This window comes from Delphinus delphis, chromosome 2 (assembly GCF_949987515.2).
Source record: "Delphinus delphis chromosome 2, mDelDel1.2, whole genome shotgun sequence".
In the NCBI taxonomy this organism is placed as follows: Eukaryota; Metazoa; Chordata; class Mammalia; order Artiodactyla; family Delphinidae; genus Delphinus; species Delphinus delphis.
In genome coordinates, this window is record NC_082684.1 from 11,523,001 (window position 1) to 11,541,799 (window position 18,799).

Genomic DNA, 18,799 nt, shown 5'->3' on the forward strand with positions numbered 1-18,799 from the left:
TTGAGTCTTCATGTCTACCTAGGCTTTCAGGGTCATTTAATTTTTATTTAGTGCCTGAACTGGTAATGTTGAAAGCACTCCAAGCCTTCTCAACAGAGCAGAATTAGCCACTTGGGATTTTGCTGAATCTGAGCCAATCTGCAGCATCACTGACTGCGCACACCTTTGCAGCGATCAGCGTTAGCAGTGTTAAGACCAGAGGCCAGGTGTACAGCAAATGGGACTGGAACTTAACATGGTTTGCTGTGATGTCATAAAAGCTTTTGAAATTAATTTTAATTAATTTATTTTTATACCACCTAGTTTCAAAAAGGATTTATGACAATGTCTAAAGGCACAGTAAATTTAATCTAGCAAGATTAAAAAATACAAGTAAGTGAGGCAAATGTGGCACAGAAGAAATAAAGATGGGGCATCACAGAGCTATCCTAATCTTACCTGTGTACTGTAAGCCCCTGTACTCGCTTATTGCCCCAGGAGGTTTTAAATTGGGCCAGTAATGGAACAGCATTTGCACAGCTGGAGGCTTCACCTGTGAAGGCCCATAGGCTATCACATACAAAAGATCCTAAAGGAGACAAGAAGCATATTTTCACTAGCATCATCAAATAAAAATAAAGGTAGCTCATTCAACATTACCAAAGCAGTGAAAATTCTAATGGAGAGATTGAGCTGGTTAATTTCCCTGGAATCTCATCATCCAGATGGGCTTTGCAGATTAAATCATAATATATTTTTTATTATTTGTATGGGTCCTGTAAATAAGCCCCCCAGTAGTGTTCAGATGTACACTATCTTTTAACAAATTCTTCTCTCCTCAGAATAACGTGAAAGAAAGATTTTAGAATAGCATAAAGCCAGTTTGCCAAATACTGCATTTTTAAAAACATTTCCCTAAAACATATTTCTTAATAATTCACATCTCCTATTTGAAAGAAGAAAGTTTCCCAAGCAACATTTCAAATCAAGTAAAACTGTCACATAATATAGTATCTGCTAAATTTCAAGAATAAGATATATCCAATTACATTTTCTGTCAAGCCACTGTGTTCTTCAAGTATCATTTCTGCTCTAAATGGTAAATAATTAACCAGTAAGGAAAGGATTATAAGTTCTACCATACCAAAATAATAAGACATCAATAAATTTGATCTAAACAATAGTTTTAATATGCAAACAATTTTTACTATATTATACAAATTGAACTTGTGACTATGAGTTTAATGTGGCCCCAAACTTACTTTCCAGACTTCTTGTTTATATTTCATGAGGCATTCCAATAATTGACAATGATATACTGTAAGGAAGAAAATATAATTTGAACGTGAAATGTAAATACCAGACAAAAGGTCCTTTAAAATAAACTATATTAGTCTAAATTATATTAGACTTTTCACTCTAGTCATTAAATTAGAAATTACTTATTTTCATATATTCATGCCTTTCAAAAATCATATAAGCCCTTGACTTTATCAAGCTTTATTCCAAGATCCTTGAGAAGTATTTTATTCATCTTAACAAAGGAAATATTTAGAAAACTCCCTAGTAATCATACTTTTATAACATAAACTTATATCAATGTAATCAAGAACTGCACGGGGAAAAAAATAGCCTAATAGGATCATAATAACAGCTTACATTTATTGAGCGTTCATTATGTGCCAGGTACTGAGCTAAGAGCTTTATGTATTATGTATCTCATAACCACCATGTTGCAGTTAAAAAAGTGAGGTTTAGTTTCCTACCTTGCCCAAGGTTGGACAGATAGCAAGTGACAGACTGATGGATTAGAATGGCAGTCTTTTATCACCAACTCCATCTTGTTGAGGAGTCCTTAAAAGCTATACAACAGCAATCTTCTTTGATTTGCCTACGTTTACTTGAGGAATAAAGATACTTTCACCTTAGTTAGATACCCGTTTTATACCTTCCCTAATTTATCTGCCAACCCTATCATGGCACTGAAGCAGGTCTCCCTTTAGTCACCGATGACCTCCATGTCGTTCAATTCTATGGACATTTATCAGTCTGCCTCCCACTTGACTTTCAGCAACATTTAGTACTGCTGACCACCCTCTTTCCTTGACTTCATGACTGACCCTCTCCTACTACCTGTGGCAGACACTGTTGTTGCTACTCAACTGCTAACAACAACCCTTTCTTCCTTGTTCAGCTCCCAGTACGCAGACTGCCAAGCAAGACAATTTCCCAGATTCTGTTGCAGCTAGGGATGGCCATGTGACTCAGTGCTGGCCAGCAAGACCTAAGAAAGAATCTGCTGAGGAGTTTCTGAGACTCATTTTTCCTCTTTGACAGAAGGAAAGAGGCACACCAGGAGACCTTTCTCTGATTACCCTGACTGATCCTATTTTTGATAGGATTTGATAGGATATATTTTTGAAACCTGTTTTTAGATGTAGTTTTGTAAGAATATAATAACCTCCACTGTGGCATATCTTGCAAACATGAGGAGAAGTTCAAGAGAAACACAAAGATGGTCTCTCAGGCCCCTGATACTGCGGAGCTGTCTCCAAGACTTCTTCTTCCACTGGGCCAGTATCTGTTGGAGTTCCTGAAGGCCTGGTCATAAGTCAAATCCACTTTTCATTCTGCGCTCTCTTGTAAGCAATGTCACACTCATATACAGCAATATATCAGAGATACTGCAGGTTCCATTCCAGATCATAGCAAGAAAGCAAATACTGCAATAACGCGAATCATACAAATTTTTTGGTTTCTCCATGCATATAACAGTTATGTTTGCACTATACAAACATTAAGTATATTAATGTACACTTTATATAAACATAAAGTATATATTAAGTAGTCTATTAAGTGTGCAATAGCAATATATCTTAAAAACCAGTGTACACACCTCAGTTTTAAAATATTTCATTGCTAAAAAATGCTAACCATTGTCTGACAATGCAGGGTTGCCACAAAACTTCAATTTGTAAAAAGCACAATATCTGTGAAGCACAGTAGAGCAAAGTGCACTAAAAGGAGGTATGCCTTTACAACTTCAGGTACCCTCTATATGCAATTCAGTGAATAGCACTGGACACTTACATGAGGGCTCAAAGTTCATTACTTCTAGCCCAGAACTCAGTTCTGGGTTCATAATACAACTTCCTAATTACTATTACCTCTTTTTTCTGAAGAAACCTGATTTTTTTGCATTTTTGTGTTTTGGATATGTATAACTATTACTGAGGTTATGTGTGATTTTTTTCCACAGTTTTATTAAGATATAATTGACATATGACATTGTATTAGTCTAAAGTATATTATTTTCTCTCAAATGTCTCAAAGACGCTTCTAACATAACATGTCCAAAGTAGACCTCATGATCTTCCCTTAGAAACCTGGTCTTTCTCTTCCAGTGTCTCTTTTTGCAGTGAATGGAACCACCATGCACCCAGTTCAGAAGCCAGAATGCAACCATATCCAATACCTCACCACACCCTATCAGTTTTACTTCCTAAATAGCTCTCAGATGTATCCACTTTTCTCGGCCTCAATCAACCCTGACTTTTACATGCCTACACAAATGCAATGGCCTCCTCATGGGTCAATCTGTAGCCATTCCAGCTCCTTCTTAGTCCATTCTCAACTGCAGCTCGGGTGACACACACACCACCACTCAAAGTCCTTCAGCACTTTTCCATTAGACTTGGGATAAACGCAGGACTCCCAGAGCCCACGACATCCTGCATGTTCTGGCCTGCAGAAGTCTACAGTCTCATCTCACACCAGGCAGCCCTCACTCTGAGCTCCAGCTACAATGACTTTTCAGTCCCACCTGCTTGCCAGGCTCCCTCCTGACATATGAGATTCCTCTGCCTGGAAACCTCCACTCCCTGATAGGCCTTGTTAATGCTACTCGTCCATCAGTCCTCAGACAAAACGTTATATTCCCAGAAAAGTCCTCTCTGACCTCTTCAAGAAAAGAAAAATCCCCTTTTATAGGGTCTCATCATAGCACAATGTACATCTTTCGAAGAACCTGTCACAATTGAAACTGGGCATTGGCTGTTACAATTATTTGATTAATGTCTTCTCCTTCCACCACACGATAAGCTTTATGAAGAGAGGAAAGGGGTCGGTTCTGTTTTACTAATTATGGTGTTCCCAGTGCCTGGCACATAGCAGATACTCAGTAACTGTTTGTGGAGTATATAAATGGTCCTCTAGACTTGGAATTTTCTGAAGCCATGACTGAGTTCTCAAGCACAGATGCTCCGGGGTACTTTCTCTTACACGGTGTCTGCTATTCTCCATATGTTTGCTACACGAACCTTGCTCAGAGGAATACACTGACTGCCCATGAACAGACCTAGAGAGCCCCTTTATTTAAACTGCTTCCCCTCCTCAAAAATATACAATGGAGAAAAGACAGTCTCTTCAATAAGTGGTGCTGGGAAAACTGGACAGTTACATGTAGAAGAATGAAATTAGAACACTCCCTAACACCATACACAAAAATAAACTCCAAATGGGTTAAAGACCTAAATGTAAGGCCAGACACTATAAAACTCGTAGAGGAAAACATAGGCAGAACACTCTTTGACATAAATCGCAGCAAGATCTTTTTTGACCCACCTCCTAGAGTAATGAAAATAAAAACAAAAATAAACTAATGGGACCTAATGAAACTTCAAAGCTTTTGCACAGCAAAGGAAACCACAAACAAGATGAAGAGACAACCCTCAGAATAGGAGAAAATATTTGCAAACAAAGCAACTGACAAAGGATTAATCTCCAAAATATACAAGCAGCTCATGCAGCTCAACATCAAAAAAACAAACAACCCAATCAAAAAATGGGCAGACGACCTACATAGACATTTCTCCAAAGAAGACATACAGATGGCCAACAAACACATGAAAAGATGCTCAACATCACTAATTATTAGAGAGTGCAAATCAAAACTACAATGAGGTATCACCTCACACAGGTCAGAATGGCCATCATCAAAAGATCTATAAACAATAAATGCTGGAGAGGGTGTGGAGAAAAGAGAACCCTCTTACACTGTTGGTGCGAATGTAAATTGGTACAGACACTATGGAGAAGAGTATGGAGGTTCCTTAAAAAACTAAAAATAGAACTACCATATGACCCAGCAATCCCACTACTGGGCATATACCCAGAGAAAACCATAATTCAAAAAGACACATGCACCCCGATGTTCATAGCAGCACTATTTACAATAGCCAGGTCATGAAAGCAATCTAAATGTCCATCAACAGAGGAACGTATAAAGAAGATGTGGAACATATATACAATGGAATATCACTCAGTCGTAAAAAGGAACAAAACTGGGTGACTTACAGAGACGTGGATGGACCAAGAGAGTGTCACACAGAGTGAAGTAAGTCAGAAAGAGAAAAACAAATATTGTATATTAATACATATATTGTATATTAATACAAATATTGTACATATATGTGGAATCTAGAAAAATGGTATAGATGATCTTAATTACCAAACAGAAATAGAGACACAGACATAGAGAACAAATGGATACCAAGGGGGAAAGGGGTGGGGGTGGGAAGAATTGGGAGATTGGGATTGACTCATATACACTATTGATACTATGTATAAAATAGACAACTGATGGGAACACACTGTATAGAACAGGGAACTTTACTTAATGCACTGTAGTGTTCTAAATGGAGGCGATACATGTATATGTATGGCTGACTCATTTTGTTGTGCAGTAGTAGAAACTAACACAACACTGCAAAGCAACTACACTCCAACGAAAATTTAAAAATAAATAAATAAATAAATTGCTTCCCCTCCCAGAACGCCCCATTTACCTTATCAATCAAAATTCTATCTGTATTTTAAGACCCATTCTTTGCTCAAGTGGCACAAAGCCCTTCCTGATCATTTCAACCCACAGAGTTCTCTTCTCTGATGAATTAATACAGCCTATAGTATTTATTTGGTACTTTTTACATACTACTTTGCATTGTAAATTAATGACTTATGTAAACATGCCTAATCTTCCCAATGAGACATAAACTCCACAGCAAGCATCATATCTTACATTTCAGGGTAGTTTTCACAATGCCTAGCACGGAGCCATGGACACAGGTGTTCTGCAATGAATTCCTGGTGCCTGAGCAAGAACCCTGCTCCATCCTTGATACACAATCAGCTACAAGGACCAGGCTGCCACTTGCTGTCTCCCCTAAAAGTTCAAAGGATAATGATGCCCTACCCGCTTGATCTCAGACAGTCCCCTGGTGGATAGCACCTCACTTCTTATGTTTCCCCCATCATAAGATTAATTTGGGGTCCCCAATGTCATTCTTAGTATAGAATAGCTAGCTATACACGTTCCCCCATGAACAGATGAAGATACAGATTAAGAAATAACAGAAGTATTTGATCACAGGGGTTTCCCAATGAAACGTTCAACTCCAAGAAGACAATGGCAGATTGCAGAGATCTGTGTTGCTGTTTACTGAGCAGTGCTTATGATGTGTCAAATCACTATGCTAAAGAAGCACTTCACACACACTTAAGTCATTAAATCCTCACAACAACATTTTAAGGTACTACAGGAAGAATTCCCATTTTATAGATGAGGGAACTTGGTCTTAGGGGAGTTAAAGAACTTGCTCAAGGTTAAGATACCTGGCAATCTGCGCTGAGCTCAGATATGAACCCACACACCCTTAACCTCACGATTCTACCCAACCCGCTCTACTGCCTCCCAACTTAGAAATTAGGACCAAACCCTGATGATGAGACTTTAGTTAACTAACTAGATTCTATGTGAAGGGGTTTTTTTCAGGACATAAAATCTAATAAATATGAATGACATTATAAGGATCCTTTAAGCCAGAGTGAGACACGAGGTATAACTTCCCCAAAAATTTACATTTTAATTAAATGCACGTAATAATCATAAGGAATTTCATATTTAAAGGATGACACTCCAGGCCAAGAAGCATTAAGATTTTAAATGAAAAAAATTGTTTTCCTTATGCTGAGTCAAAAACTCAATTATTATTCATTATGTAATTAAGCAGAAGGCTGAAAACAGGGCCACCAAATTTGTTTACTTTCCAAATGAAAATAAAAACTGAGTTCATATCTTAGCATGTGACTCTAACAGCCAGCCCCCCTTTATGTCAGTTTCCCAAAGTTCATCTGCAATTACACTGATGAATGGAAATCCAACAGAATATATCTGTCCCACATTACTAGAAATCAAAGAAACACAGATCAAAATGACATATTACTTTTTATCTGTCCATCTCTATACAAATGTTATAATAACACTCAGTGACAGGTTACAATGTACTTTCACGTATAATTAGTGGGAATGTAACGAAAGCTTTATGTGCAAGGATATTCATGTGGTGTCAGAGTAGCGAACTCACGAAGTAGTCCCAGTGGTTATCTTTAGTTGTTAGAATTGCAGGTGATTTTTATATTTCTAATTTAATTATTTCTATATATTTATATTCAAGCAATTTCCAGTCAGTGTTCTAAAACTGTGTTCTCAGACATTCTAAAAAGATCAGTAGTCAGCAAGATGACTGCTAATAGCAAGAGGCAAAGGAAATTTATTTCAAGTTGAAAGTCTGTTTTCTAACACATCTCCAGTTTCTATTTACCAAGAGAAGTTCTTCTCACATGAGAATTCCTAGCTTGCTTATTTGATGTCTTATTTAATTATTGGTTCGGAATTACTGAAGCCATCCAAATTTTCACTTACCTGGATTGGATGTGTACTGCATTGCAATCATTAGCATGGATGATGCGGAGAGATTAACGTGGGCAGGAACACCTTCTCTCCTTGAGGAGCCCACTGAAACCAAAATTTTTTTGATTAGACACAATTTATTTATATATATATATTTATATATTTGTACATTTATATTTAGTTGCTACTTTGCATAGACCATGAGAGCTGAGAAGAAACTTGAAAAAAAATCAATAGAAGTTTTGCATAAATAAAACCACAAAATTTGTCCTAGCCTACAAACGCTACAGTAGTCATTATCATAGGCACATTTAGGGAGAATCTTCAAGGAGCACGAGTAATGCCAGAAGGTAATGTAATCGTTTTATCAGAATTGTACTTAAATGTGATCTCTGTTTCCAAGATGTTTATATCTAGGTAGAAAAGAAAGAAAAAACAGAATCCTCCATGTACCCAAATATAAGGCATATTGAAGGTTATCCAAATAAGAAGGTAAAAATAAAACGTTTTTGAACACGACTTGAATGTATTAACTTTAAGAGATGCAGATGAAAGAGTCTACTTTTAATGGGTACCATATGCATTTAGTTATATCAATTTTAAAATTAGTTTCAACTCTCACCTATCACTAAACAATTTTATTCAAACCTTCACATGTAACTTCATCATCAGCATCTTAATCACCATGACAATCACTTTTTTAGTCTTCCAGAGCTTACCATCTTCACATCCACCTGAGTTGTTTGAAATACAGCACTTTTTGAATCTGTGAATAATGCTGTTGCTGGACATTTTATCCTATCCCGCAGTATTCAATCACAAAGTCAGTTGGTTTCTTCAAAATTCATCTTTTAGCCGTATAATTGTGATCTCCATGTGATAACCACTTACATACTGCTTTTAAGAGACATCTTTAAGTGGCTTGTTTAGGATGACATCCAATACTGTATTAACTTTCTTTCTCTTTCTTTTTTAATAGAGGGTATCAGGTAACCTCTATAAGCATCCAGAACTATCACTGATGGAGGTCATTCGGGGTAATATGTTGTCCCCAGAGTACTTTATTATTCTAAACACAGTAACTGAGAAAGGACTCAAATATAAAATGAATTCCTTTTCTCAGGATAATTGCAGGAATAGCAGAAACCTCTCCTTAGAGCTGGGCTCCTGTAGCAAATTGTCAAGAAAGCATGAACAGAACAGTAAACAGTGACTATGACACCCTCAAAAAGTCAACTCTCAATTTCCAACACATACTGCAGAAGACCATCAACATAGACAACAAGAAAAAAGCAGATAACCCTAAAATCTGCTTTATTTTAAAGTATTAAAGTGCAATGTTTGGGAATAGTATCTCACCTACAACCAACAAGAATAAGGCAACTTATAATAAAACACAGGTATAAAAGAATCATTAAAGCACTAATAAAAGGTTTGTTGTATAGTAAAGTAGAGAAGACAAAAAAAAATTTAACATGATTCTTCTTTTTAACGTAAAACACTGAGCACCACAATGGACAGTGGCTTTACAATAGTTTTACAGAAATAAACAAACAAATAAAACAGATCTATAATTAAGTTCCATTTACCTGAGTTTGCTTTTATTAGTAACTTACTGCTGGGCTGCTGCTAACCCACTAAGCAGGTGATATTCAGGTACATAAATTAGTTTGGTTATACAATATAAATAAAAATTAGTTATTATACAAAGATGTGAGGATCAGCTCACTGCTCTTAGATGTTAAAGCTGATTAATCAAATACGATTAATCAAGGAAAACAATCTTTGTGCCAAATCCTAAAGAACAAGATTCAGTTTCTCTCAGAGTTTAGACAGGGAGGTGGTTCAAATTCAGCTTCCAGGGCCCCATACCTAAAGAGTCTAACTCAATCAGTTTGGAAGCAGGAAAGCTACATGTTTAATAAGGACATCAAGTGATTCTGACCAAGTGGGCCTTGGAGCTGCATTTGAGAAGTACTACTACAGGAATGAGAACAAGAAAGGAAATACTCAGTAAGGTGTCCAAGTGTAGGAGGAATAATTGCATGCCCTTGTGTTCTTTCTTTAAGGGGGAAAAAAGCAAAAGAAAGTGTACTCTTTGACATACGCAAGGAAAAATAATTATATGTATACTATATCCATTCCTTTTGGGACAAGTGTTTTCACCTTTGTTTAAACTCATTTCAAACTTTTAAACTATAAGTGTTTCTAAAAAATGAAAACTACTTATTAAGGTAGGCTGAGAAGCACTGTGCCTGGAGACCTTTAAAAATGGGAGAGATGGGACTTCCCTGGTGGTCCAGTGGGTGGGACTCCACGCACCCAGTGCAGGGGGCCCGAGTTTGATCCCTGGTTGGGGAACTGGATCCCGCATGCATGCCACAGCTAGGAGTTCGTATGCTGCAACTAAAAGATCCTGTGTGCTGCAGCTAAGACCCGGTACAGCCTAAATAAATAAATAAATAAATATTAAAAAAAAAAAAAAAAAAAGGGAGAGATGCCCAAATGTCTCAGATGATTTAGATGAAGTTCATTTGGAGAACAGGACAAATGGCTCGGTGACCTCTGCATGTCCCCCCTACCCCTACGCTCTCCCTCAAGAATGGTCAGCCACAAAGCCAAGAGTGCTCCGGTGGCTCCAGCCCTCAGAAACTGGCTCCAATATTTCTATAAACAGACAGCGCCTTGCAATTTCATAGCTTTCTAACAGACTGAACAAAATCACCACAATTCTAATTTAATAAACATGCAGAGGCACACATCATTTATTGAATCTTGTTAAAAAGGCACGAGGCAAACAGATGTGCAGCTTGTCCCCATGAGGGTGTCTAAGGTCAAAGCTACACACGATGGAAGGAAGCAGAGAAGTAATAAAAATGAGAAAATTTTACATTTAATGTTGTGCTCAGAAAATACAATTAAGTTTTAAGACCTATTCCCTGATCTTCCTAGCACCACCAAAACAATCATTACCACCATCCCCTCCTTCTATGAACAATAACAATTTCTTAATCTGTTTCTGCATTTTGTAATTCCTAACGTGTTATCATGTATAGCTCTTATATGATTCTCATTAAAAAAAAAAAGTATATGGGAAAAGCCATCTTATAAACGAGAAACCAAATTTTGCATGTGAACACCAACCTAATTATTAGGACTACAGCCTGTCACTTGACTTCACAGCTAATGTGCTAGTCACTTATTTATTCACAGAGTATTTTTCTTTTCAGTATCCAGACATTGTTCTAGGCCCTTGAGACACAGCCATAAATAAGATAGGCAAGTCTTTGTCTTTATGAAGTTTAAATGCTAGAGCTGTGCTATCCAATATAGTAGCCACATGTGGTTAAATTTAAACTAATTAAAAGTAAACTAAATTAAAAACCTCTCTCTCACTAGATACATTTTCAAGTGTTCAGCTGCCACATGTGGCTAGCAGCTATTCTACTGGACAGCACAGAATTTTATATAACATTTCCATCATTGCAGAAAGTTCTGTGGACAGCACTATTCCAGAGGAACAGGCAAACAAATACCTGTGAAGAAATATAAAGCAGGGCAAGGGAATACGTAGAGAGCAATGGAAGGTCCTATTTTAGCTTGAGAGTAAGGAAGGGCCTCTGGGAAGACTATGATACTTGAGCTGAGACCTGAAGGGAATGAGGAAGCAAATCATGTGACCATTTGCACAAAGGGCTTTTGACACAGAGGAAAAGCAAAAGCTTGGTGCCTTTATGAAACTGCAGAAAGGCCAATATGGACAGAGCAGAGTGAACATTAGCAGACACAAGTGATGAAGTAGTAAGATAAGCAGGGCCCACATCACAAGGCAGAGGGCCTTGTGGGCCACGGAAGGGTGTTGAATTTGATTTGTAGGAGTGATCGGAGGCTATTACACGTTTTCGAAGAGGCAAGTGACATGATCTGACTCACATGTTTGGAGGATAGCTCTGGCTTTTTGGTGGAGAGCAGGCTGTAGGGGGGCTAAGAGTAGAAGCATGGAGACCAGCTCAGAAGCTACTGGTCTGGTCCAGATGAGAGACAGTGGTAAGAAGTGGTCTGAATTGAAATATATTTAAATAAACCCCTCTAGTCTTATACCTTTTTAAGGGGTAAAGGTAAGGGAATCAACTGGGAAGAAGAAAAACATTCTGATGCCAGTTCTACCATATGACAGAACCATTTCCTGTGCTGCCTGGATTAGCAAGTGGCCTCTGTTTGTGTAAGCAGAGGTAACTGTGTTCCATGGGATAGGGTTTGAGCATAAGATACCTGTGCTGTCAGAAGGTCATATCAGTTCAACATAAAGGGAGGACTAAGACACCATGAACCTGAAGTCTATGTAGCATTAAAATATGTGCAGATTGGTAGATTAATAAAAAGTCATAGAGACAGGATTGCCCATCAACACTGCAGAGGTGTTCTGTCAGGTTCTATGAGATCAAAACCTGACATAGCAATTTCCGTTGTTATACAACACACTCTAGGGGGAAAAAATCCCAAGCCTCAGCAGACGGTCCATTATTATTTCAAGCAATATTTAAGATGATAAAATTTCAGGACAACATGTGATTTTGAGCAGAATGTTGGAATTAGTTGCAATGGGATTTGACATGTCCGTTATTTGACTGAGTGTTACACATTGATATAACATCAGACAATATTCAAAGGTCATTCCCATATGTTATGTCATGGTCTTCGCAACAAACATTGTGATGTAGACAAGTGAGGTTATGATTATTCACAAATTTACAGCTAAAGAAACTAAAGTTTGATAAGGTTGAGAGATTCAGCCTACAATTCAGCCCTTCTGGATTCCTATTCCAAAACATTTCCCACAATTCAATAATAAAGCTCTTAAAGTATAGTAAGATCTACTTTATAAAAACAATCATTAGCTAATGAAACAGATTTTATATATAAAAGATTATTTAAATACCATCAATATCTTGTGTTGGTATTTTACTGTCTTTTTTCTATTATCTTTACTTATTAGTGTTTGGAAGATCATAGAACATAACACACATCCTCTGTAGTAGCAATAGAACAAAAAAATGATACAGGGCCAATGGTTTGGAAGCAGACCTTCAATTAAATCATACAATTGCTTTTAATTCAATGCAAACATCTAAATGAACCTCTTTTTTTACCTGAGGATGAGTGATTTTTGAGGAAATTTAAGTTGGAAAAGAAACAAGATGAGACTGCACAGTTCAGGATACCAAGATACCGCTAGAAGGCTCTTTCACTGATTTAATTGTTCAGCTTTACTATTCACTTTAAAATAATGTATCCTACATCACATAATGTTCATTTGGGACCCGCTTTTTCTTTTCTCTGCCAAAATATCGTCTTCCCAACATCCATATTTCAATTTGGTCCACAAATCACAGAACCTTTGTGGAAAAAGAGAGGTTTCCATGGTGAAATGCAAATGACTTTTTCAATTCTTAGTAACTCCTTTAATATATAAACAAAGCCTATTGCACACATGTGGAATAAAAACAAGTGTATCTTAATATATACACAAGGAAAGAGTTAACAAGAAAAGGTTATGTCAAAGGAAATTTTTACAATAAATTGCAGTTTGCTCTGCAGCACCTCAAAGCACAGTACTTGGTTTAATGACAAAAATGACATAAAAGACATAACTGATATACATGCAAGGCTCTTAAACTGAAGGAGCTGCAATACCTCATTAGGTCCACTTGAGAGCTCAGACTTTCATCTTCTAAGTCCTTAATGGTATAATCATTTAACACCTGAAAAACTGTCCATGTATTACATTTGACCTTGTGAATACCACACCAAAGAGATAAAAGCCTTTTTGTCTTAAAGACTTTATCAAGTACTCAGAAAATGCAACATCCTTCATCTCAGGCCTGAAATAAAAATATTCTGGAAGAAGTTAAATGCTCCCCTCTTGTTCTGGTCAGAATTTCTACACACTGAAACAACTTCCAAAAATAAAACCAACATGGGTGCAAACAACAGGCACACATTCTCACATCAATTCAGTTTGACTTGATTAATCTGGAACTCAATTCCCTCCATCTTTGGATCTATGTCCTTTGTATCTACTCTATGAAGGAATAAGTACAAAAGAAATGCCTGAATCGTTTAATAGAATTTGGCTTTAAAGATTAGTACCACAATTTCTTTTCAAAGATTTAAAGATGATACAGACTGGCTACTGTTGAACTACAGGAATAGTGATGAGAAACGAGAAAGTCAGAACTAGGAGACTAAAACCAGAGCAGCAAAATAAATGAACCAGATCAGCGATTGCATTGGAGGAAGATATGTGCCTCTTACGTAAAATAAGATTGATGTTATTTAACCTAGAATTATTAAGACAGAAATAACCTTAGGGATGGAACATTATTTTCTAAACCTCTCCTTTACAGTAAAAAAAAAATGGAGACAGAAATGACTTGTCCCTACCCTTTAAACGAACACCAAGCTACTCCACTAATAAGCACTAAAATTTTCACACAATTTTTGTAAACTCAACTTACTATTTTGTTCTCCTTAGTTGCCAAGTTCACACATTTAAATAAGTAAGGATTCCAATGTGACTACAAGGCATGTTTGGGGGTCTGTGTCTAATTAAGCAGAAATTAATAATCAAGGGTGAAGAAACAAGTTGCCAGCTGTCACATGCTCGTTTGCTCTTTATAACTTCAAGGGCCTAAAATACGCACTACATCTCCCAAAATTATTAACTTATTTCTAAGAAGGAAGGATACAGTGAATTTACACTCATTATTAGAAAGATGCAGCCTCACCTGCTATTCTTAAAAGAAAAAAATTTCTATGCTTAAGTTTAACAGTTAACATACTTATTAAAAAAATACAGGGGTGCTTCCCTGGTGGCGCAGTGGTTGAGAGTCCGCCTGCCGATGCAGGGGACACGGGTTCGTGCCCTGGTCCGGGAAGATCCCACATGCCGTGGAGCGGCTGGGCCCACAAGCCATGGCCGCTGAGCCTGCGCATCTGGAGCCTGCGCTCCGCAACAGGAGAGGCCACAACAGTGAGAGGCCCGCGTACCGCAAAAAAAAAAAAAAAAAAAAAAAAATACAACTATGCAATCCTAAGGCTGTATCCATAAGCAAGTACTTGTCAATAAGGATACACAGAACCAAAAAAGAGAACGATCAAATATTCTATTACTTGAACAGTATAATCAGTCTGCTAATTTTTTAAATAGCTATATAATTTAGGCAGAAGTCAGACTCTTTGTTTAAAAGACATGAAAATTACAATTACATAGCTAAAATTAAACTGAATTGTAAAATAAGTAAATGTGGCTCAAAGGTACATATGTTTACCAACTGTTATTACAAAGCAACAACTTTAATAAGATCATAAAAGTACATAACATTAAAACAGTGAAAAATGATCTCTAGGAATTGAATGTGACCAACACAGGCATTATTATAGAACAAGAGTTGAGGGAAGGAGAGAAGTAAACTAACACTTATTGAACACTAGGCATTGTGCTAGCACTCTATCAACATTCCAGTTAATCATCTCAATTGTCACAGCGACCTTATGAGGCAGTATTATCATTATTCTCATTTTACAGGTAAGAAACAGAAAGGTTAGGTAACTTGCCTAAGCTCACACAGCTAGTTGGTAGCAGAGCTGTGATTTGAATCTAGATATGTTTGACTCCTAAACCCATAATCTTTTCAGATTATCCACTGAAACGTAAATTAATTAATCACCCATTTCTTTTAAAAAATACTTTAGCAGGACTTTGATCATAAAAAACACAACCCAACTTATTTTTTTCTCTCTGTTATCACATCTGGAGAGCCTGCAGAATTAAGTTTATAAAAGTGAAACAGAATTCATATTGATTCCATAAGAGTACCTTGCACATGAGTTGTAAATTTCAGCTTTTTACAAAGTGTTTTCATAAATTTTGACTTGTTTTGTCATCACAACACCCCTGTGAGGGAAAGCTGATGATATCATCATTCTGGAGATGAGGTTTCAACTATGTCAGTCGCCCAACCTCACATCATACGTCAGATTACAGATAGAACTGAGACCACAGGAGATCTACATATCCTGATTCTATCCATTGCTCTTCCCGACACACCCTACTTCTTTCAGATGCAAAAGATAAGAATTACTACATCAAAGGCAGCACTTTGCTCCACCCTTTTTTCTAAAGTAGCCAAAAAATATCATAATTTATACAGACTGTGCCTTGACATGTTCCTTCTTCCTATCCAATAAGATCAAACTATGTGAATACAACAGTTCTAAGGTATAATTGTCTTTTCATTTCTTTGATGTTCACCATACTATTCATGCTGAAATAACTGCATTTAAATCAAAGCACATGTATACAGCAAGTGATTCCATTATAATCTTGAAAATCTGTAGCCTAAACAGCAAAAGCAATTTCCATTCATACAACACATAAAAATAATCTAGTATTAGGTAAGACCGAACTTACATATAGCCATTGGTAGAAAAGATGTGCTGAGATATTCAATAATATCCTTGTGCAGAAACGGAGGAAAGGTAGCTAAAGTTGATATCATCGTGTAGGGCAAAGTACTCAGAATATCATCATTGAGAAAGGGGAGCAAACACGTAGTTGTATAAAATATTGACTGTCCAAGATCTACAAAACAAAATGAAGTAATCAGTCACTGAATATTTTGCCATCTAACAAAAAATGCTAATTTTACATTTTAAGTTTTTATGAACTGGTTTAAATTATAAGCAACCATCACTCCCTTCCTATCAAGAGTTCTGCAGAGTGCGTACACAGTCTTTGATGAATGATTGCATTAAGAAATATACAGGGCTTCCCTGGTGGCACAGTGGTTGAGAGTCCGCCTGCCGATGCAGGGGACATGGGTTCATGCCCCGGTCCGGGAAGATCCCACATGCCGCGGAGCGGCTGGGCCCGTGAGCCGTGGCCGCTGAGCCTGCGCGTCCGGAGCCTGTGCTCCGCAGCGGGAGAGGCCCACGTACCGCAAAAAATAATAATAATAATAATAATAATAAATATATACAGTTGATTCGTGAACAACACAGGTTTGAACTGTGTGGGTCCACTTACACATGGATTTTTTCAATAAATATAGTACCTGTATCTTCATTTTACAGATCTTTAAATCAACTAAGTGTGGGGAAAAGTTTGTGTTCAATTAGAGATCACAATAAGTGGAACCCAAAGAACTAGGGTTTGAGTCCTGATTCTATCCAAACTGCTTCAGCTCCCTGCCCTCAGGTGAGTCAGTTATCAATTCCTTTGTTTTTGAGGCAGAGAGAGCAGCAGAGATTGCAGATTTTCAACTGTATGGGGGCTCAGTGCCCCTAACCCCACAAGTTGCTCGAGGGTCAACCATATCTATGATGTGAGCTTTTCCTCAACACCTTATTCATCTTCAGTAGTACTTGGTATTCATATTACTCCCTGATTTCATAAATTAAAAGCACTTTCCAAGTGATTAACAAATCTTGAAATCCTTCCAGCATTCTTACCTCTGTTACATTTTACACAAGATCACTGTGGCACGGCGATGTTAAATTATTTTCTCACGGGAATTTTTAGAAAAGTCAAGGGCAAGACTGGAAATAAAACCATGCTATTTCTGCTCCATCGACTGAACAATCCTCCTATATCTGGAGTCCTGGGCAATGAAGTAATCTGCGTCTTCCAGCACAGCGGCAGATTCAGCAGGCACCAAAGAAAGGAAGCCGTAAACTGATACTGCATGACCCTGCGCACTCAGTTATCAATTATCACAGAAGGACGTGCCACCTAATAATAATCTTTCTATCAACATTTTTAAGTGATAGGAACAGTACCTACCTCACTTCATTAGAAGGATTGTTAGGAGGTTTAAATGAGAAAAACGTAAAGTGCTTAACATAGCACCTAATGTGTGCTCCACAAATATTAGATATTATTATGAATATTAATATTGTTATTACTATTACCTGCACAAGGAGTAAAAATAGAGGACATTCAAAAACTCATAACGATTTAGCTTTAGAATGCATGTAAACCAAATCCCATTACGTTGAATATATATTTTGATGTCTCTGGATCTCCTGATATACAGGTCATCAGCCAAGACTTGACAATGAAGACTTTTTCTCATTTTCACGTCCATTACAAAAGAAAATTATTAGACTTGTTTGTCTTGTAGCAGATGCACCTTCTTTGTGCTGTTTTGATGCCTAATGTTAATTCTGATTATCATTAGAATTAATATGCCACCTCAACAAGCACATCAACTGACAGCAGAGAGGATGTGGCCACACTGCCCACTGGGGAGTGAGGGTCAGTCAACCTTGGGCTCAAATTGATAAAATCGAACATTCACAAGTGTATTCCTAAGAACTGACTGAGCCTGTGCACATAAGACACCTCAGCTGCCTTTTAGCCTAGTTACAGGACATTGGCACTGAAAGGAACCTGAAGCCCCCCCTGGAATATTTTTCAAATGAGGAGACAGGCCCAGAGAAGGGAAGTGATTGCCCAAGATCACCTGAGAGTTAGTAGCTGAACTGCAACAAAAATGCAGCTCTGGGGCTTCCCTGGTGGTGCAGTGGTTGAGTCCGCCTGCCGATGCAAGGGACATGGGTTTGTGCCCCGGTCCGGGAAGATCCCACATGCCACAGAGCGGCTGGGCCCGTGAGCCATGGCCGCTGAGCCTGCGCCTCCGGAGCCTGTACTCCGCAACGGGAGAGGCCACAACAGTGAGAGGCCCGCGTACCGCAAGAAAAAAAAAAAATGCAGCTCTGCTGGGTACAGTGCAAGTGCAGTGGTTCTCAAACTTGGTGTACAGAAGAATCACCCAGAGAGCTAGTTAAAAATTCAGATCCTCAGGACCCACCGCTCAGTCATTCTTATTTCAAAGTTCCAGCTTGGGAACCAGAATTCCACGTTCCGAACTCCCTCCCTCGGAAAGTCTGATGTCATTCAGATCAAAACAGGGTTGTATTGGTTTTTAACCTCTAAGGGATGGTCTAGTGAGTTTTTCCTATCTTCTAAGATCTGTTATGCAGAACACAGCCTATAGATAACAGTAA

General features: G+C 37.8%; 1 protein-coding gene across 3 annotated transcripts in view; it reads right to left on the reverse strand.

Annotated features, from left to right (window-relative positions):
- UNC79 (unc-79 homolog, NALCN channel complex subunit) overlaps positions 1-16,305 on the reverse strand; it is a 201,779-nt gene extending 185,474 nt beyond the window's left edge. For 2 of the 3 annotated variants that reach the window (XM_060003340.1, XM_060003338.1), the window contains exons 1-4: positions 16,203-16,305; positions 7,742-7,834; positions 1,242-1,297; positions 439-568 (exon numbers count right to left, since the gene is read on the reverse strand). In XM_060003340.1, coding sequence (XP_059859323.1) covers positions 439-568; positions 1,242-1,297; positions 7,742-7,834; positions 16,203-16,290 — 367 coding nt within the window. In that variant the 5' untranslated portion in view covers positions 16,291-16,305. The remainder of the gene's footprint in view (positions 1-438; positions 569-1,241; positions 1,298-7,741; positions 7,835-16,202) is intronic. The other variant, XM_060003341.1, reaches the window with a different exon arrangement.
- Between the last annotated feature and the right edge of the window lie 2,494 nt (positions 16,306-18,799).